Genomic DNA, 20,836 nt, shown 5'->3' on the forward strand with positions numbered 1-20,836 from the left:
GAGAGAAAAGTTAAAAAGAAAAACGTAGAGAGAAAAAGTGATTATATAATAATTAAGCAATGTGTCTTATTAAGATATGAAAATGAAATGTGAATGGTATGAAAGAAAAAGTATATAAATGAGGATATACATAGGAAATTGGAGAGGTAGACTAGGAAAAAAAGTAATACCTATAATAAATAATATGAAAGAGAAAGAGACACATGAAAAGATAATAGGTGAAAATAATATATAAAAGAAAGTAGGTGAAAGATTATAATTATGAATTAGTTAATTAAGGTAAGAATAATAGAAATAAATAAAAAAGAAAAGGGTTGAGAGAGGAAATGATGATGTAATAAGTAAATAAGTAAGTGATGTGTCTTATTGAGAAGTGAAAATAAAATGTGAATGATATGAAAGAAAAAATATATAAATGAGGCTAGTCACATGAAAAATAAGAGAGAAAAATACAAACAGAAAAAAAAATAAGTAATATATGTAATAAATAATGTGAAAGACAAAGACAATATGAAAAATAATAGTGTGAAAATAATAGAGAAAAAGAAGTAGGTGGAAGGTTATAACTATTATTTTATTTTAGTGGTTTTGATTTTTTCAATGTGCTTTCTTTTTTAGAAGATGAGATATTTAATTGTATTTTAAATTTTTATTGTAATTAATATGTAATTTCATTTTTTAATATTTTCTTCTAGATGAATATTACTTTTTTCATTGTTATAGTAAACAAAAATCATGACTTTTACTTTATTTAGAGTAAATTATACTTGTATTTTTTGTGTTTTATGCAAATTGTACCAGATATTCTTTTATTATTTAACATTACTCTTATGTATTGTTGTAATGTTGTTATTAGTAAATGTATCTAAGGTAATTGGCATAAAGACAACATATGGAATAGAAATGACTATGCAAGTGCAAGATGTCATATTATTGATCTTTCTTACCTAATGTATATTTTTATGTAGAGTAGGGATAATAGGACACCTTATTTTTGGGAAATTAGGATAGAAATAAAAGAAATAGGAAAAAGAGAAAAAGATAGACCCAAAAAATGATAACATAATAACTTAATAATGTGTCTTGTTATGAAGTAAAAATAAAATATAAATGATATGAAAGAAATGTGTCTTGTTATGAAGTAAAAATAAAATATAAATGATATGAAAGAAAAAGTATATAAAATGATAACAGTGACATCAATTATAGTATGAAGAAGAAATCTTTTTTATATGTAAAATAGATAATAAAAGTTAAATATATTTTTAATTCATTTAAATATAATAAATTTTTATTTTAGTTCTTTAATTCTTTTTGTTAATTTTAGTTTTCATAATATATATTTATATATAAATATATGTATATACATTTAAATATATATATATATATATATGATGTGATGTGAATTAACTAATTATGCATATTATTTCATCAGTCACTTAACGCCATGTAGCATCATAATTAATAATATAAATTATTTTCAAAACCTCTAAAATTTGCAACCATCAAAACTAACAGCTATTTTAAAGGGTAAAACCAATTTTTTTAATATTTATATGAATAAAAAAACATATTAAAGCCTACAATTAAACAAGAGAATTATTCCGTACATTAAAAACGCTAGACAATAAAATAGTAAACTATCATTATTTAGAAACTATGTGAGGATATTTGAGCCAAAACAAAACAAATTCCTAGTCATACTTCATAGTTTACATATACAGAGAGAGAAAAAAACAGAAAAAAACAGAAAGTTAAAACGACACAGCAAAAACGGTAGCTTAGTGTTTTCAGTTTCATCAAGAAGAGCACATTTATCTTTCAAACTCGGTTCATGTCTCTTCCTTGACGTGCTTCCCTCATCCTTCAATTTCCTCTCCTTACAAATCCAACACCCTCTTCGTTTCATTCTCTCTATCTCTCTCTCTCACTCTTTTCTGTCATCTGCGCAACTTCATTCATTCAGGTCCTTCTATCTTTACATTTTCATGTTTGTTTCTTTCTTTCTTTGCTTCAAACTATAGAAGTAGTAGGAGAAGGGTTATTTATGACGATCCACATTTGATTTCTGATAAATAATGTGTATTGTTTATTTCCTCTTGGTTTAAGACTGTTGAACACCTTTTATTTTGTACCCAAAATCTTACTGTCTATGTCTTAGTTGGATTTTAAATTTGATTTTGAGAGAAAGTTTCTTGCTATGGGAATTGGGGGAGGAATTCTTCTTACCTGGGAATTATGGAGCTTTTTGATTTTAACCATGTTGGAAATTTCAAACTTTTAAGTCATGGAATTTGGTGGTCTACTTTTAAATGTTGAATACTGTAAATAGCTTAAGCACGGGTTTTCACACTATTGTTCAATCACAACTTACCATGCATTGTAAATTTAGTGACTTTTATAATAATTATCTTAAAAGTCATGCCTTGACGTCTGATTAGTTGACAATGTAAATTTTTTTATGCATTAATTAAACTCAAATGTTTACAAGTTAATAATAAGAATTGGTTGATTCTGATATTGAAAAAATTGAGTGGTTTCTTTGGTATTGTTATTAATTTTCTTTTGGTTGACTGGTTTTTCACTCGGAAAGCTTGGTTTTGGTTTGTTGACTGGAATTGAAACTGATAATTAGGCTAAATGGGGAGGATCAAACCTCAGGCTCTGCTACAGCAAAGCAAAAGGAAGAAGGGGCCTTCTCGCATAAGTGCCACCATTGTTACATTCTATGCATTGATTCTTGTCATGCTTGTGTTTATCCTGTTTGTTACATACAGACATTGGTCCAACAGGTTGGTGAAAGATTTTTGGTTCTGGTGGGGAAGGAATATTTATAGTGTAACAAACGATTCACAGTAATTTTTTCGTTTCCTGAATGAAAAACAACAAAAGAAATGATGCGAATTATGCTTGTTGAAATTTAGCTCTATCTTGTGTGAGAATAATCTGTGCTTATTCAGGATTATTGTTACTTCAGGGTTTATTTTACTATTGGCCATTTGTTATTGGTTCTCTTGGTTGAATTCTCCACATATTGTGTAATGTGTAGTGATTGAATTGAACCTTATGCTTCCTGATGACCCTTCAGTTTATGGCTTTATGTCCTGTATTGGGAAGAAGGAAATATTTGTTTGTCAAGATGTGCAAAAGCTTTTCCATTTTTCTCTTGCTTTTGTTGAGTGATTTAAACTTCTAAAAAGATGAATTTAAATGGAACAATCATTTGTAATATGGTTGCAGAGAAGGTAATTGTAGTAAGAAAAGAAGATTAACTTTAAACAGTATATGTCCCATTTTCTCACATAAAATTAACTTTAAAAAGGAGCATCTTCTGTTATCTAATAATTCATTGTATTATTTGCTGCATTCAGGACAAGACTTCAACCAGAGAGCTATATATCAGTCTCTGAGGTGCGGACTTAAACTACATTATAAAGGGTTTTCATAACTCTTTATCCATTTTTTACACTTGTTATCTGGTATCTTGCCAACTGTTTCTTTGATTTTATAATTCGAACATGTATATTATGTATGTGCTTTTCTTTTTCCATTGACATAAGGCTGCTGGAAAGTGACCCCCCCCGAAGTTCGTGAATAGAATTATTATAATCATTATTTTGATCCTTGATTAATCTAATGATATATAGAAACTACTTTTTCTGCAGGATGAAAATACATCTGTGGAATCCAAAAAATCTGATCTACCTGGATATGCTGTAAGTTGTTCATTCACAATGGTGCCGTAATTTCTTTACCTTGCACACTTTGTAATGATGTTAGATTGTTTTTTCTATATTGCTCTACATGCTCATCAATTAAAATTAACATATAAAACTTTAATTTACAAAATGGCTGTACTCATTTCTTCCTTATCATAGGTTGTAATTACCTCTAAAGGTTCTATTATAGTAGAACTTTACAAGGAAAGTGCTCCTGAAGTTGTTGATGAATTCATAGATTTATGGTGAGTACTTGGTTTTTCCTTTATGCTGTCTATACTTCCACAAATTAAATTGCTTTAAGATTTGCTTGTCACAAACTCATTTTTCCCTGTCATTTGTTCATTTTTGTTTTTGTTTTTGGTGATTTGAGTTGGGGAACATAAAAGGAAAAGGTAGAGAATTTGATAATTTTTTTGGTAATTAGAGTATTCCAAATATAGTTAAGCTTCAAAAGACCAAATTGGAGGAGGTAGATGGTTTGTTAGTTAGATCATAGACGTGGTTGGATTTGACGATCACAGTTTGGTTATGCTTCTCCTCTTGTGTGACAAGCTTCTAGAATGGAGCAGTGGAAGGGTCCATACTTAATGGTTAGCAAAGGCCTTTGAAGAGTAGGAAGTCCAGAGAGCTATCTGGAGTATGGATAAGGAAAAAGCTCCAGGATCCAATGGTTTTACTGTTGCTTTTTTCCAGAACTGTTGGGGCAAAAATGAATTCCTCTTTCGCCACTTGAGTATCTAAAAAGGATAGATCTTTCAAGATAAAGAATTATAGACCTATAAGCATAGTCTCTGGCTTTTACGAGTTTATTCTTAAGGTCCTTTCTACGAGGCTGAGTGATGCTTTGTCAAATATTTGTCCACTCACAGTTTGCACAAGTAGCCAAGTAGACTTTCTTATCAGTGAGTATATGGCAAGTACTGCAAAGCCATGTAACAGGTTTGAAAACTGAGTTGAATGCTATTACCTTGAGCATTGCTATATTGCTGGATATAACATAACACCTGCAGCCTGAAATGAATATGTTCTCTATTGGCTGAAGAGAATAAAGCCAAATACTCTTAACTTTTATTGGCATCAGTTTGTGTTAGTAGTTTGTTTATTTCAAAGTGGTGTGTTGTATGAAACTCCTATGAACATATTCTGCTCATGCTTCCAACCTAAACTAATTTTTTGTTTTCCAGTCAAAAAGGGCACTTCAAGGGGATGCTTTTTCACCAAGTAATTAAACACTATATAATTCAGGCAGGTCATAACAAAGGGCCTGGAGCTACTGAAGATTGGAACCTGTTAGGAAAGAAATACGCAAGGTTTTTTTTTGTTCTTTTGTTTTCTGCAATTTGATGTTTATGATATCCTTGGACCATTGATAATCTACCTGTGAGTTGCATAATTTTTTTTCTAATTACTAAATACTGTGATGATTAACTAGTATGAGACACGAAGCATTCATGCTCGGAACATCGAAGGGAAAATACTTTAACAAAGGATTTGATCTTTTCATCACAACTGCACCAATACCAGATTTAAATGAAAAGCTTATTGTGTTTGGCCGAGTCATCAAGGGACAGGATATTGTTCAGGTGGCTGAATTTGCTTTATTCCCACTACCATGTCTTATATTGTATGTTGAGTTTTTTTTCCTTTTTCTATTATTGTTAATTATGTCCTTTCCAACTCCTATTATATAAGGTATTTTGCACATCTTTTCACGTTTAGTGCATATCATTTTTAATAATTTTTAAACGTAATATATAAGGCTGGATTTTCTGTTTAGTTATTAGTCGATTTATCACTTTTCATGTATTTATAAATACTATTTGAAACTAAAGTAATATAAGCAATAATGTTCTTAGAAGTTAGATACCATATTAATCTTGACATCTGGATGAATTGGTTGAAGACAGTAACTCTGGATTGGAATGAAAAACAACAAGTTATGTGAATATAATTTAATTTATATATGATTTTTGTTATTATTTCTGACAACACTAGGTTTCATGATTACAGTTAATATTGACAGTTTCACAATCCCTCTGCCAGGAAATTGAAGAAGTGGATACAGATGAACATTACCAACCAAAACTTACTATTGGGATACTTGATGTGGCTCTTAAACAGATAGTGTGAAGGCTCTCTGCCCGAATCAATGGCCTAAATACTTTTCATACTTTGCTGATAGCCTTTTAGCCTATTTGGTAAAATCCTTTCTACACAGATGATGAACCTCAAGGATTTCACCTTAGGTTTGTCAATGAAACGTTTGAGCTTTGATGCAGTTTTAGCTACATGTTTCAGTTTCTCATTCAGGGATTATGAAATCTCCTTTCTGTCATATTGTTTGGTCTTCTTTTGATGTGGCAAGATGTATGTAGGAAGGTCTGTATTGCAACTTGCCAGTTTGGTGATATCAACTCTTCTATTTTATTTTGGCATTACTCTTCATTGGTAACCTCAAAGGGGGCACATTGAGATCACAGAAAAAAAAGGCTTTTATTTGTCTACCTATGCTGTTTCATAGTGTTTCAGTTGATGACTTTTTTAGTCTTTTTGGGCCTAACCAGAAATATTGGCTTTGTAATCTATTTTGTAATGATGCTCAATTCATATTTTCATTTGGTTATATTAGTGATAAGTGGCTATATTTAAAAGTAAAATAATCATAGCACTGATGGAACCTTTTGTAGGTGGTCTCTATCACGGTATCACCTTTAGTCAATCAGTATCATTTTTTTTCTCTTAACTGCCATTCATCTTCATCTTTATTTATGTTCTAACAAATTGGTTAATCAAGTTAAATTAAACACTCAATATTCTGGTAAGATCAGAGATATAAGGTTGACCTAGTGATAAAGGGAAAAATAAAAAAAGAAGAGGTCATGAGTTTGAATCACCCTCCTAATAAAAATTAATGACTAATATTTGTCAATAAAAAAAAATATATTCTTAGATTGAGAAATGAGAACTATAAAATGAATTGCAAACTTGTGCTGCTAGCATGACGTGCCTTCTAGGCCATATGGCTAAGATTGAGTGTGCAGTTGGCAAATGATGACAAAGCAAATACCTTGCATAAGTCTGAAAAAGTGTCTGTTAATATATTATAGATGGACATTCCCCTGGTAGGAGGCTCGTGACCTAAAAAATTTGGTAAATTTCAAGTACTCTTACGAGTGTTTGGGAGAACTTATAAAAATAACACGATATATAGTTTTAACTTATTTCTCAATAAGCTTTTGAAGATATATATATATATATATATATATATATGTATATATATGTATATGTATATATATATATATATGATTTTGATTTTTTAAAAAATAGAGTTATTTTGATTTTGATCCTTCAATTTCTTTTTAGTTCATGTAAAATTCAATATTTTGTTTTAATTATTGTTGTTAAGTAACTGTTTTAACGGTTGACATTTTAAAATCACACATATTTTACAAAAAAGAGACAATATTGTGAGTTGGATAGGGCTACAATGAGCATGAGATAAAACTAAACTTGTTAACATAGGTTTTGAGATTTTTGATACCATGGCAAAACAAAAAAAAAAATTATGTCCTCATAATTATTGAAATATTATCTACCTTTGAAATTTTTTTTACAAAAACTTTTAATAATTAAGATTATCTAAAGCAACGATAACATGAATAATTATGTTATTTTAAAAGTTGTTATTAACGATAACATGAATGGTTAATAATTCGTATAAAATTATTTAAAGCAAAATAAAATTATTTAATCTACTTGTAACAAGGTAGATGACAAATAGAATTTAAATATCTACCTTCAGTGATATTTTAAGAGGTTATCAGTAGTGACAAAACCGAAGAGAGAAAATGAGTTTAGGCTAAATGCATTGGTGTGCTATTACCAGTAATAGGTGAACCCGAACCAAGTGCAATGGGAAGTGGAGGAGTTCCACGAGAAAACACTTGTAGGATTTGTCATTGATGCTTTGAATGCTATAGGAATGCTGCATGTAAAGTGGAAGAAGAGAAAGAACAACATTGCCAAGAGGAATCACATTATTTTTTGGGAGAAACAAAACAACAAAATCAACTAACATTGAGCTTGACCTTGAGAATATTTCAATAAATATATATGCGCGTGTTTTTTTTGTTTGCAAAGATCAATATCAGAATGGATCTTGAGAATTATCATCTTTTAGTGAAGCTTTACATTTTAGGCTAAATGCATTAATTGTGACCCCGAACCAAGTGCAATGGATAGTGAAGGAATTTCATGAGAGAGCACTAATAGGATTCATTTTGAATGCTACTAGCTAGTGGCATTTAGCAAGTGGAAGAAGAGAAAAAGCAGCATCGTCATGAGGAATCACAATTTTTGTGAGAATAAAACAAAAACAATGAGTACTGACCCGCCCAAATTAAAGGATTTCAATTTTAAATTCAGACCAAGTACATTCACTTAATAAGAAAAAAAATTGAATAAGCTTTTTATTTAGAAAAAAAAAAGATTTTTAGATCTGAATTTTTATTTATATAGTTAGTTTTTTTATCTATCCATTTAGACATTGATATATTTTTATTTGAATTGATTTTCCCATAATGGATTATTGAAGTAATTTAATTTTCCAACTATTCAAAAAAAACTTTATTTTATTTAAAAAGAAAGTGTTTTTATAAATAAATTTAAACATGTCCATTATTTACGATCACATAACTAGATTAATTTAAGCATAGTTTATTTTATTACAAAGACAAACGTTAAAATAAAAATTATTTAAAAACAAATTAATCTGCATCGACAATATATGTGTTCCGTTTACCTTATTCTAAATAAATGTATCATTTTATCTTAATATATATATTTTTAACCGAATTGTCTATTTTTCCGGATATCTTATCAACAACGATAATATATTTTTAGAAATTAATAACTTAATGTATGATTGATTTAAAAATATATAACTAAATAATTATTATTTATAAAAAAACAAGTGAGTTTCCTCCTATACAATAAAATTCAATAGGAATGGAATTGGCTTTAAATATTTTACCACAACCTCTCATAAATTCCTCCATAAACCTAACTCATCTTTAATGATGATAGAAAATTTAAATTTATAATTTTTTATCGATAAATGTTAATTTTTTGTCAGCATAAGAGATTGAATATGAGACTTTTTTTTTTCTCCCGTCTTAACCAATCACTCAATTTTATATCTCCATTCAAACTCATCCTAGAGTGGTAATCATGCTTATTAAAGACTCGGATTGTGACTTAGTTTTTTGTTATTATATAAGTCTATATTTTCTGCAAGTGTACCAAAAGTCCAAAATCCAATCCTATGGTTCAAATACAATTTGCCCTTGGCCTTGTTAACTTGCCTGACATTTTTCATTCTTTCTCTCAATGGTGACTTTCACTTTAACATGCAACACTTGCATAAACTCAACCTTTGGAATTGGAATTAGAATTGAAATTGGTGTTGTTTTGATATAAGAATTTATGCCTTGCATCAAAACAACATGAAACTCTTACACAAAAACTTTATAAAATCAAGCAAACACAAAAATGGTGTATTTTAATTTCTCTTTCTGGTTTAAAAGTTTTTTTTTCTTGTATTTCATTCTATAGAATCTTGCTAATCCATGAAAACTTCTTATTTCATTAGTAATTTTTGGACTTGTTAATTTATAATAACTTTCACCCCTTCTTTATTCATACAATTCCTTGGACACCTACAACAAAACCTATAGGGTAGGGTACCCAGCCTAACCAAAAACCTAAATATACCACTAAGACCTTTAAAATATTGAAGCACGAACTCTCTTTGAAAAGTACTCAAGGGCTTGACAAGGTTAGCCGCTTACTCCCAAGTTCTTGATGCTTCAAAATAGACATCTACAAAAAATAACTTAGATATTTGGCTACACTGATAGAGAGCTTGTTCTGTTAAGAGTACTTAGGTTCTCGGTGTGATTGAGTACCCAAGTACATGTATCTCGTGGTAAACCAAGAAATTTGTTCTTTGAAAGTACTTAGGTACTCGATCTAGCCAAGTACCCCTTATACTACATAAAGATGCCTTTCTTTGAATATACTTGAGTGCTTGGTATAGTCGAGTACCCCCAGATGCCTAGGAATATCCACAAAGCATGATTATCTTTAATAAAGACTGTTAAGGTTATAAGTAAAGCCCTTAATGATAATTATAAGAGCATTATCTAATATGGTAATGATGTATAAGGCCCCATATGTCCAAGGTACGTTTAGATTTGTATAAATAACTTAGAATATTAATGTAAGACACTATTCACATATATTAAATACTCATTTATTGCTCTTATCCGAGAAATGACTTGATCATGGAGTACTTTTTGCAGGTACCCGTCCTTCGAATCATCGAGTATCAAATAGTGAAGGAAGAAGACCTTGAACAAGGAGCAAGTTAGGAAAAAGATTACATGTCTACCCTCATGCAAATACAAAACCTATATTAAATAAACACTTATGAAGATTAACATAAGTTTATATTGTCCCTGGGAGTTTTTGGCACCTTAAGCAAATGTATAACATGGTTATTTAAGGTTCTACTGTAAACAAGAAACTCATCCAAGTAGATGATCATAAACATTATGATAAGTGAGTAAAAAAACATTATTCATAGAGCTCATGAATGTATTAGAAGCATTAGTAACCAAAAAATATAACTAACAATTCATACAATTCAAGCTTATTTTAAATGTTATTTTTCATTCATCTCCCTCTTCCCAGGTTAATTTGATGATAATTATTCTTAAGAATAATTTTAGAACACTTAATAAAACCTGATACTCAAATAGTATGCCATCTAATCTCAATATGAGATAATGATATACTTAATAGTTATTTTGCACAAGACTCTACAAAAAAACACATCCGCCATAAATCATTTTCTTGGGCATTATAATTACTACAACATTAACATGATGTGGTATGATTGATAAAATAATCTTATTCCCTCAAATATGTAATTAGAGGTTTAATTTTCATATCCATGTATATAAAAAACATTTATTAAAAAATGTTAATTCCTTAAATTGATCTCAATGTTTTAAGGAATTAGTTTATGATTTCTAACTAAAGAATGCCTTGATTTCGTCGATAGAAGAACACAAGAAAACAACACATAAATTCAAATTTTTTCTCATGAGTTCCTCGACTTGACATCAAACCTCTAATATAACTTAGAATCTCTCTAATTTCTTCTTGATTGACTCTACAAGGTGCTCTATTAGGTATAGAAACCCCTCATGAAATTAATTCTATGTTCAATATCCTCTCAAAGGAGAGAGAAGAGAGCCCATCAAATACATGAAAACACATCTTGAAACTTGTCTAACATTACGTTCATTGATCCATACACCAATACCTAGGGGTGAGTATACGAATCGATTCGACTAATTTAAGGCCAGACCCACGAAGCCCGTGTTTTATATGGGCCATATAAATCTGGTTTGCGAAATAAATAGACATTTTTTAAAGTTCGTATCCAGCCTGCAAAGCTAGCAGATAAATAAACCGGTCAGCGAGCCTAAATTATTCTTTTATTTTTTTTAAAAAAGTGTGAACACACTAAAAAAATTGATAAAAGGTGGCTTAGAAACACTGTTGCTAGCAAGGTTCTTCCTAACACCTGAAGCACAAGTTCTAATAATTAGTAATTTAGTATCCTACATTTAGAATTATTATTTTTTAATTTAAAAATATAGACAAAGGGTGGTGAAGAGGGTGACCATACCAATGAATGAAGAGAGAAGAAGACGTAGGGTGGTGCGGTCATGTAGGCCTACGAGGTTGAGGACTTAAGGTCAACTCAAGGTGGCACCGATGCAGCCATGGAGGCGTGACGCAGGGATGCACGACTTGAAAGGGAGGAGGCGGGGTGCAAGGAGGCACGACTCGCTGGGGAGTAAGGTCGCCGAACAGGGTCACCGAACTTGCAGTCACGGCTTGCGGGGGAGGAGGAGGAGTGGCGGTGGCTATGTGTTCTCAAAGGAGAAGGAAATGGAACTCCAAATTAGGTTTTTTTGGTGGGATGTGAGGTATTCCGAACAGGGTCTCCTTGGCTTGGGTTGGTTGTTGGCAAAACAAAACACACAAGTTCACTCACCTCGTCTTAGACCGTAACGAATAGGAATAAGTTCGTGGACTTTGGGAATTAAGCCTATAAAATCCACGAATTAAACATACTAGACCTAAAATCCGATATTATTATATGGGTTCAAAAAATTAAATCCATAATTCACAACTTGCGCGTGTGCCTACATCTATACTCACCCCTACCAATACATCATCAAAACTTTCCACAAGAGTGTATATATATCCTCTAAAAAAAAAGGGTTCAGAATAACCGAAATAATTTTTTTCCCATAAAGTTACAAACCAAGAGCCATACATTCCATGAATTGAAAAGAACACTCTTGCGTGACAATCCCCGCGCGTCCCTTTGGTTTTTCTGACTCCGATTCTCCATTTTTCTTCTCACTCCACAACGTGTTTCTCGTAACAACAACACTCCTTCACTTTCAACTCTCTCTCTCTCTCTCTCTCTCTAGGGCAAGCACACACACGCAAACACCACACTTTCCACAATGAAGCCAGAGTTGTACGAAATCTCCGACGACGAATGGGAGAACCACTCCTTCAAACCCTCGCAAGTTCTGAAGCGGCCTCGCACTTCGTCTCCTCCTTCTCCGCCACCCATCGAATCCTTCGCTTACACCTCCAACTCCAAGGTCGACGTTTCAAGCGAAAACGACGACGACAGCGATTGCGTCGAAATCGCGCCGGAATCCGCTAATTTCCGCGACAATCTCAACGACCTCGAGGACGCTGACGTGGACGACGAACCGGTACCGGCGTCCCGCGGCCGGAGGTTCGTAATCGACGACGACGACGAGGAAGACGGTGAGGAGGAGAACGGGGGAAGGGATGGACACGTGGCGGAATTGTATGATGTTGAGTCGAGCGAGGAGGAAGAGGAAGACGTTGATGAATTGAACGAGAACGACGTTGTTGGAAGGGCTTTGCACAAGTGCGCGCGAATCTCCGCAGAGTTGAAGGGCGAACTCTTCGGTTCCTCCGGGACCGCGTGCGAGAGGTATTCCGAGGTGGAATCTTCGTCAGTGAGGATTGTGACTCAGGTTAAACGACGATTCATTTTTTGTTAGGTTGAAACTTGAAATTGAAATTTTATGTTCGTTTGAGGTAAAGCTGCCTGTCGTTGATTTGTGTAGGAGGATGTTGACGTTGCGTGCGGGTCTGAGGAGGATTCGGATTTTCAGCCTCTGCTCAAGCCGTATCAGTTGGTTGGCGTCAATTTTTTGCTTCTCTTGTATCGGAAGGGGATTGGAGGAGGTAAATGTTAGGGTTTTTATGATGTTCTGGGTTTAGGTCATGCGGAATTGGTTTGTGCGTTTAGCTTTATTGGATTTTTTTTTTTTAAAAGTTGAATATTTCTGTTTGTAATTATGCGATAAGTTTGTGTATAGGAGATTAGGAGGTAATTTGTTAGGGTTTTTGAAGGGCTTTATGTTGTGCTGAGTTTAATCTATTGTGTGCTTGTGCATGCTTGTGGTTGTGTTGTGGACTATGTACGTAATGTCCTTCTGAAAACACTAGAGTGGATTGATTAATGCCTCTTTCATTATGGATTTCTCAATCTTGTGACGTTTTTTGTTCCTGGTCATGCATTCTTTGTTGCGGAATAGCATATTTGCTTTGTATTTGGTGTTTGCAGCTGCTGAATTTGTGCTATTGAAACAATATAATGGAATGCCATTGCGATTTATGTTTACTGATGATGGGCCTAGCTTTAGCTTAATTAATTGTTTTTTTTTTATATTTGAATATTTCTGGTTTTAATTATGCAATAAGTTTGTGCATTAGAGATTAGTGTCATGAATCAAGTGATTGATATTTTATTTCATGTGTCACCCAGCCATATTGGCAGATGAAATGGGTCTTGGCAAAACAGTTCAGGTACGTATCCTGTTTTTTATTATTTTAATATGTTTCTAATTTGTTTGTATTCCTAATCCTTTACTTTTCAAGTAAGATATGCCATATGTTCTTGTCTTCCAGGCCATCACATATTTAACTTTGCTGAAACACTTGCACAATGATTCTGGTCCACATCTTATAGTATGTCCTGCTTCTGTTCTGGAAAACTGGGAAAGGGAATTAAAAAGGTGGTGTCCATCCTTTTCTGTTCTTCAATACCATGGGGCCGGACGTGCAGCTTACTGCAAGGAGTTGAACTCCCTGTCCAAGGCGGGATTGCCTCCTCCATTTAATGTTCTTCTTGTGTGTTATTCACTTTTCGAACGACACAGGTTGATTTCTATATACTTAAGTGCTATTTATATTTGTTGTCGTCAAATGATAATTAAATTTTTATAATTTTTATTCTTGCTAGTGCACAGCAGAAAGATGATCGCAAAATCCTGAAGCGGTGGAGGTGGAGCTGTGTGATAATGGATGAGGCACATGCTTTGAAGGACAAAAATAGCTTTAGGTGGAAAAATCTGATGTCTGTTGCAAGAAATGCGAACCAACGCTTGATGCTGACAGGGACACCACTTCAGAATGATCTGCATGTATGTATTGCTTATAGACTATAATATAGTGAATTTCTTTGCTGCAGTGCCTCTGTTTTTTCATTTACTTGTTTGTTGTTGCTTAATTAAACAAGCTTTTGCTACATTACTGGAATAATCTCTTAAAAAAATTCATATGTTGTGGCTGGACAAATATTACAAAGACAAGTTTATATACTAAAGCATATTTGGAAACTGTTCATTGCTAAAGCATGATTCAGGTTCTAACATTTAACTGTTCAATATCTGATGTGTCAAACATGTGTAATGCTTTAAGTTATCCACTGAATGTTACTGTAAGCTGAATGTTTAGTCTCATAAATTGTTTGGTATTTCGTTTGTATAATTTGAAATGTTATTGTTTCTTTCCAATTCTCAACGGGCTTCTATTTTTTATTGAAAACAATGTGGTGGATGGGATTAGCCAGAACAAAAGCTGAAGGAGTAAACTACATTTAGGAAGAAGAGATGGATGGATAGACATCAGATATCTTGAGTTTTTTATTTTTTTATTTTAAGACATGTGAGTAGGATTATTAAAGGTTTTTAAGACATGTTGATTTTTCTAGCATTAATATAAATGTAGTTGCTGATGCTAGCTTTGTTATGAATTTGTTTCAGGAGTTATGGTCATTGTTGGAGTTTATGCTGCCTGATATTTTTGCTTCTGAAGATGTTGACCTGAAAAAGTTATTAAATGCAGAAGATAGAGATTTAATTGGTCGTATGAAGTCCATCTTAGGGCCATTTATTTTACGGCGACTGAAATCTGATGTGATGCAACAACTTGTTCCAAAAATACAGCAGGTATGTCCGTCACTTTTGGTGCCAATTTCATTTTTTGTTATACTCTTCATTTTCAACATGTCCTTATTTCTGTTTGTCTCATAGGCTAATTTTTGTTACTGTAGGTTGAATATGTTATAATGGAAAAGCAGCAGGAAACTGCTTACAAGGAAGCCATTGAAGAGTATCGTGCTGTGTCACAAGCTCGGATGGCAAAATGTTCTGATCTTAATTCAAAAAGTGTTCTTGAAGTTCTTCCTCGACGACAGATAAACAACTATTTTGTTCAGTTTCGCAAGGTTCTTGATATATGTTTTGACTTTAAAATCCAGCTATTTTTTTTTTGGATTTATACAGCTCTTTTATTTGGTTATATATTCTTTTGTTATTCCAGATAGCAAACCATCCCTTGTTAATAAGGCGAATCTACAGTGACGAGGATGTCATTCGCTTTGCTAGGAAGCTACATCCGATGGGTGCTTTTGGTTTTGAATGTACTTTGGACAGAGTTATAGAGGAGCTTAAAAACTACAATGACTTCTCTATTCACCGGGTAAATTTTCTGCTCAGAACAATTCAGTTACTGGCCATCTCTATGTTTGGCTTGCATCAATATGCTGACGTGTTTTGTGTTAAGCCCTCCCAAAGTGCTAAATGTGGTTGTGTTAGATTGAGATAGTGGTACTATTGTGTTGCCTGGCAACTGACAGTCACAATTGGTCCATTATGGAGCGTTTTTGTGAAAACACACATTTTGCCAACTCTTCTTCATTGTTTATGCATTGAATTTTGTGAAAACATACAATGAAATCAATAATTTTACTGCTTCAGAACCTCTTTAGTGGTTGTTTTTCATTCAAAATTCAGCAGCCAGAACACTTGTTTATGCATTAAATTTTTAGTTTATGCCTAAGAGGCTTAAATTTATTTAGGATTTATTGCATTTGGTAGATGTGTTAGAACAGGATGAAACATGTCGCATGAGTTTTGTTCTATATTTGGTGCATGGCGTTCTATAAATAAAATAAAAGTGGTACATTTTGGTTCCACTAAAAGGGTGGAGCTAAGGAGTTCTTAATGGTGTAGATATTCCATTCAGTTGTGTTCACATGTCAAATGACACGTTTTCCTTGTGTGCCTTGGCTCTGTTGTATTGACTTATTAGTTATGCCTTAGATCAATGATAATTGTGTAAAGCTATGACTTTGATTATTAATGCTGGAAATGTGTTAGATTTAGTATTGATGAGAATTTGTGAGAAAATTTAGTGTTTCAAAGAGAATTTTGTTGTATTCAAGCAATCTGATTACAGATCAGTAACACTTAAGTATTTATAGACTGAACAGAAGCTGTTCTATAACAAAATATATGACAGTTTCGAGTGTAGCTAACTAACTTGTACACCTGGAAACAGCTTGAGCATCAACGTCCTTACAATGCAACATGACGAGCTAACAGAGAGCCAAGTGTATGTGTGTTGAGTTGGTCATTGACATTACATGGAAGTACAAGAATGGTTATTTCAACCAACTGCTTTTTATTTAACTTGGACTTTTACGTGAGTCAACCCTTCTTTTGGCATCTCTAATAATGTTTTAGGCACAACAAAGAAGGAAAACATCAAGGTCCAATATGTCAAGTAGCTACTGAAAATATGCAACAACAACAACCATGCCTGAACTATCTTATTGGGTCAGAAAAATGGATCAAACAGTGTCATTAGGCTCAGAAAATAAAATTTTAATGAAATCATTTGGATTATTTTTTTAATGATTTCTGCTAAAGTTTTCTTATATATTTTTTCTTTTCATTGTATGATTGCCCAGTAACTGCATTATATTATTGGTTTCTAGCTACAAATTACAATGTTTAATTGATTTAGGTTTGCTGGTACCGTTATATAACTATTTTAACTTTTTTTCCCAATTTTTGTCATAATTCCTCTTATGTTGCTCAGTATTAGGTTGTGTTCACATTCTAAAGAGGTAGAATGTAGTAATATTTCATCGATACAAGCTTTTATGATGGCATTGTAATTAAAGAATTTTACTTGATTGTTGTTTCTACTGTGGATAGCATTTGCTTAAATTTCAAGCTGTAAATTTTTTATTTGCAGCTTTTACTTCATTATGGTGTCAATGATAGAAAGGGGATCCTTCCAGATAAGCATGTTATGCTTTCTGCAAAATGTCGGGTATGATTTTTGTGACTCTAAAAATTCTGTAATTGTCAACTATACAGCGGCAGACATGATTATGTGCTGGGTATGCTGAGATTGAGCTTCTCCATGGATAATGTAGGCCTTAGCAGAACTTCTTCCTTCACTAAAGGAGGGTGGTCATCGAGCCTTGATCTTTAGTCAATGGACTTCAATGCTTGACATATTGGAGTGGACTTTGGATGTCATTGGATTGACCTATAAACGGCTTGATGGAAGGTATTTCTGTTTTTTGGACATTAAGACTCTTTAATAGCTAAATAATCTATGACATGTTTTATATAGGATTATTTTGGTCAGCACTTCAACAAACAAGGAGAAAGTTAAGTCATCTATGATAATGATATGACAAAAAGTAATCTAGTGTTTGTGTATGCATGACAAATTTGTTGCTAAATTTATTTGAGGGTTGGATGAATAGTTGGAATGTAAATGAGTGATGCTTTTAAATAGAAGCAGATGCAAGGTAATTGTGACTTAAAATGTCTTATAAAAAAGTGTAGCCTTTTTCCTTTCTTGTTTTACTCTACACATGAAGATGAAACACTCACCTGACACTCCTTATCCATTTACTTAACTTTTTAATTATGTTTCAATATTATGCATGAGGGTGAGTCTTGGTGGGATGTTAAGTTCGCTAGCCAGACACAACTAGGTCAGAGCGTCATGCACTAGGTCACCCTTTATGCATTAACATTTATGCAGCTTATGCATGGTAGAATATGGAAACTGAGTCCAATTTGTGAAACAGTTGGGGAATCATGGCTGACTATTATTATACAAAATGTAGACAAGCTGCAGAAGTTCTCTCTCTCGCACATACATGCACATACAGATACATGGTAAAAAAATGAAAGTTATTAGGTAGGCATTGAGGAAGTACTGCTTAGAAGTAAGAAACAATGAGAACAAAACAGAAAACAGCAAAAAGCAAAAAGAAACAAGACAAATGCTAAACCATCTCTACTGTGTTTTTCTTTTTTATTTTTTGGAAGGCAGAAAATATATATTATTAATAAAAAACACAGCAGTACCAGAGGTACTGGTGAGATATACACAAGTACAAGACACCTACAGTGTCACCCTCCAAAAACAAAGGAAAACCCAATCAGGACCCCACCACATAAGATAAAAGCAGAAGCTGAGTGTAGTCAATGTTGTCAAAATTGAGATCCTATCTAGGATTGAGATGGGAGGAAAGAAACCTAAATTGTGTGACATAATCGCGAATGTAAGATTCTGCTTAAATATAAAACTATATTCAACACATCCACATAGTAACCTAAATGAGAAAAATATCTTATAAGTAAACTAATACTCAATGAAACATAAATTGAAAATGTGCAAAATGCTAAAAAAACAACTGTTGGAAAGCCTTAATTGTGGGACCCCTACATGCCTTAGTTGCGGCCTCTTTGGGGTTTCCTGAATTGCAACCACGAGGGTGGTAGTTTAGTCCCACATTGGCTAGTGATATGGCCAAATTGAAGTATATAAGTGGAGGCAACCCTCACCTTATAAGCTGGATTTTGTGGGGTTGAGTTAGGCTCATAACACACATTTTAATTATGGTATCAAAGCCTATCCTAGATCTATTGTTGAGCCACTTGCATTGTCATGCTCCAAGTTGAGTGTCCTGGGCGTGAGGGGGAGTGTTGGAAAGCTGCCTTAATTGTGGTCCCCCTTAGCCTTCCTTAGTTGCGGCTTCTTTGGGGGCCTGCCTTAATTGTTGCCTCAAGGGTGGTGGGGTGGTTTAGTCCCACAGCGACGGGATATATGGCCAAATTAAAGTATATAAGTTGAGACAACCCTTACCTTACAAGCTTGTTTAAGCCGGTTTTGTAGGATTGAGTTAGATCCAAATTCACATTTTAATAACAAAGTCACAATTTAAGTTTTTGACCATGAAAAAACTAACAATACCATGGTAAGATATGACAACAGAATGTTTGACAATGATATAATTTATGTTCTTTTCACTCATCCTAGACACAAAAGGAGGGTTTTGTTCATGAATTGATCTTTCCATTTGAGAGTAAGATATCCAGAAATGATATTCAGGTGTTTGATATTCATATCTAGGCTGGGCTTTGGAACCTACTCCCAAATGTTCTATTACAAAACAAAATTATTCTTTAAAGTATATAATTTCCTTGCCATTGTCAAATATGAGAAACTCTGAAGCCCTTCATGAGATCCCTTGCGCTCTTGTAATCAACAGGATTGGAACATCAATCACTAACTAAAACATGCTGTTTTGTTAGTGTCCGTATCCTTAAAACTGTGCTTTGACTTAAGATTTTCCTTGAGTAGTGAGAGAAATTTTAATTTTATATAGTAATATGATGTACTAATACTTATATTAATTTTGTGATGCACTGTATTAAGTATACTGCAGTAGCATTATAGCTATGAAGTTGAGAGAAGATGGAGATTTTAGCTTTACTATTTTACCTTTCCTTTTTATGTGCTGATTCATTTGAGTCCCTTGTACTACCTCCTTTTAATAAATTAGCTGTTTCATATCTAAAGAATTATTAATTAATTAATCAATAATTACTAGAGAACAAGTTAACACTCCAGTTTTGATCTTCCATTGATGAAGTGTGATTTTGTGTAAAAGTTTGCACCATTTTCAACTATTATTCACCAGAGATTGCTTTCCCTTGCTCTTTATAATCTTAAAGATCCTACTATTTGACTGCCAGTACACAGGTAGCGGAGAGGCAAACAATAGTTGATACGTTCAATAACGATACTTCAATTTTTGCATGCTTACTTTCCACAAGAGCTGGTGGACAGGGCTTAAATTTAACAGGAGCTGATACAGTTGTAATTCATGACATGGATTTTAACCCACAGATTGATAGACAAGCCGAAGATCGTTGCCATCGAATTGGTCAAACAAAGCCTGTAACCATACATCGGTATTTATCTATTATTTTGCTTCTCTCCCATTAACATTAGAAAAGTGTTAACCCTTGTATGCTTTTTCTTTTTGTTAAACTCTAAGCCCTACAAACTGGATATCTATTTGAATGTCTTTGTGACTGCTTTCTTATGACATATTCCATTGAAGGCTGGTGACAAAGGGAACGGTTGATGAAAATGTGTACGAGATTGCAAAAAGAAAGCTAGTATTAGATGCTGCTGTTCTCGAGTCCATGGAGGAGATTAATGAAGGTGAATTGCCCGAGAAGACCATGGGAGAGATATTGTCTGCAATTTTATTGAGTTAAAATATTGATCTAAGAAAAACAGTTTAATTTATCATCACTTCATTCCTATAGTTCGAATCTTGAATTAATCTGTTGATTTGGGATAGAAGAGAACTGGCTGCCTACAAATTGGCAAGAATGCGGTACCAGTATTGATGTACATTATAATCAATAGGAGAATTAGTATAAAAAGTCATGGCGAAGATTAACAAATTTGTTGAACATTAATTATTCCTGAAGCACTAATGAAGCCTTACCCTTTCCATATCTATA

At 33.1% G+C, this 20,836-nt stretch overlaps 2 protein-coding genes across 4 annotated transcripts; both read left to right on the plus strand.

Moving 5' to 3' along the window:
- Positions 1-1,826: 1,826 nt before the first annotated feature.
- On the plus strand, positions 1,827-6,379 carry LOC114402492 (peptidyl-prolyl cis-trans isomerase CYP21-4-like). Its single transcript, XM_028365089.1, has 8 exons — positions 1,827-1,966; positions 2,636-2,792; positions 3,372-3,411; positions 3,666-3,716; positions 3,879-3,964; positions 4,907-5,032; positions 5,155-5,305; positions 5,766-6,379. Exons 2-8 carry the CDS (start codon positions 2,641-2,643, stop codon positions 5,850-5,852), a joined length of 693 nt encoding a protein of 230 aa, XP_028220890.1. The 5' UTR covers positions 1,827-1,966; positions 2,636-2,640; the 3' UTR covers positions 5,853-6,379.
- A 5,700-nt stretch (positions 6,380-12,079) lies between these two features.
- Positions 12,080-20,836, plus strand: LOC114402784 (protein CHROMATIN REMODELING 19-like). 3 transcript variants are annotated; one of them, XM_028365458.1, is made up of 12 exons: positions 12,080-12,886; positions 12,980-13,100; positions 13,684-13,724; positions 13,827-14,077; positions 14,161-14,341; positions 14,963-15,148; positions 15,253-15,426; positions 15,522-15,680; positions 17,244-17,321; positions 17,428-17,564; positions 20,054-20,272; positions 20,425-20,836. In XM_028365458.1, the coding sequence occupies exons 1-12, from the start codon at positions 12,335-12,337 to the stop codon at positions 20,582-20,584; spliced, it is 2,259 nt and encodes a 752-aa protein (XP_028221259.1). In that variant the 5' UTR covers positions 12,080-12,334; the 3' UTR covers positions 20,585-20,836. The 3 variants fall into 3 exon arrangements, with proteins under 3 accessions (XP_028221259.1, XP_028221261.1, XP_028221260.1); XM_028365460.1 differs by having other exon boundaries at positions 20,208-20,272; positions 20,425-20,468; XM_028365459.1 differs by lacking the exons at positions 20,054-20,272; positions 20,425-20,836 and adding an exon at positions 17,631-20,047.

The sequence above is a fragment of the Glycine soja genome, chromosome 20, assembly GCF_004193775.1.
Source record: "Glycine soja cultivar W05 chromosome 20, ASM419377v2, whole genome shotgun sequence".
Taxonomy (NCBI): domain Eukaryota; kingdom Viridiplantae; phylum Streptophyta; class Magnoliopsida; order Fabales; family Fabaceae; genus Glycine; species Glycine soja.

What these genes read in the sequence shown, in the direction of transcription:
- LOC114402492 (XM_028365089.1), top strand. Translation starts at nt 2,641, where the DNA reads ATGGGGAGGATCAAACCTCAGGCTCTGCTACAGCAAAGCAAAAGGAAG. An exon ending in GATGAATTCATAGATTTATG is followed by an intron (nt 3,965 to 4,906) that starts GTGAGTACTTGG and finishes TTTGTTTTCCAG; the next exon opens with TCAAAAAGGGCACTTCAAGG. An exon ending in AGGGACAGGATATTGTTCAG is followed by an intron (nt 5,306 to 5,765) that starts GTGGCTGAATTT and finishes TCCCTCTGCCAG; the next exon opens with GAAATTGAAGAAGTGGATAC.
- LOC114402784 (XM_028365458.1), top strand. Translation starts at nt 12,335, where the DNA reads ATGAAGCCAGAGTTGTACGAAATCTCCGACGACGAATGGGAGAACCAC. An exon ending in ATTTTGTTCAGTTTCGCAAG is followed by an intron (nt 15,427 to 15,521) that starts GTTCTTGATATA and finishes TTGTTATTCCAG; the next exon opens with ATAGCAAACCATCCCTTGTT. An exon ending in TATAAACGGCTTGATGGAAG is followed by an intron (nt 17,565 to 20,053) that starts GTATTTCTGTTT and finishes TTTGACTGCCAG; the next exon opens with TACACAGGTAGCGGAGAGGC.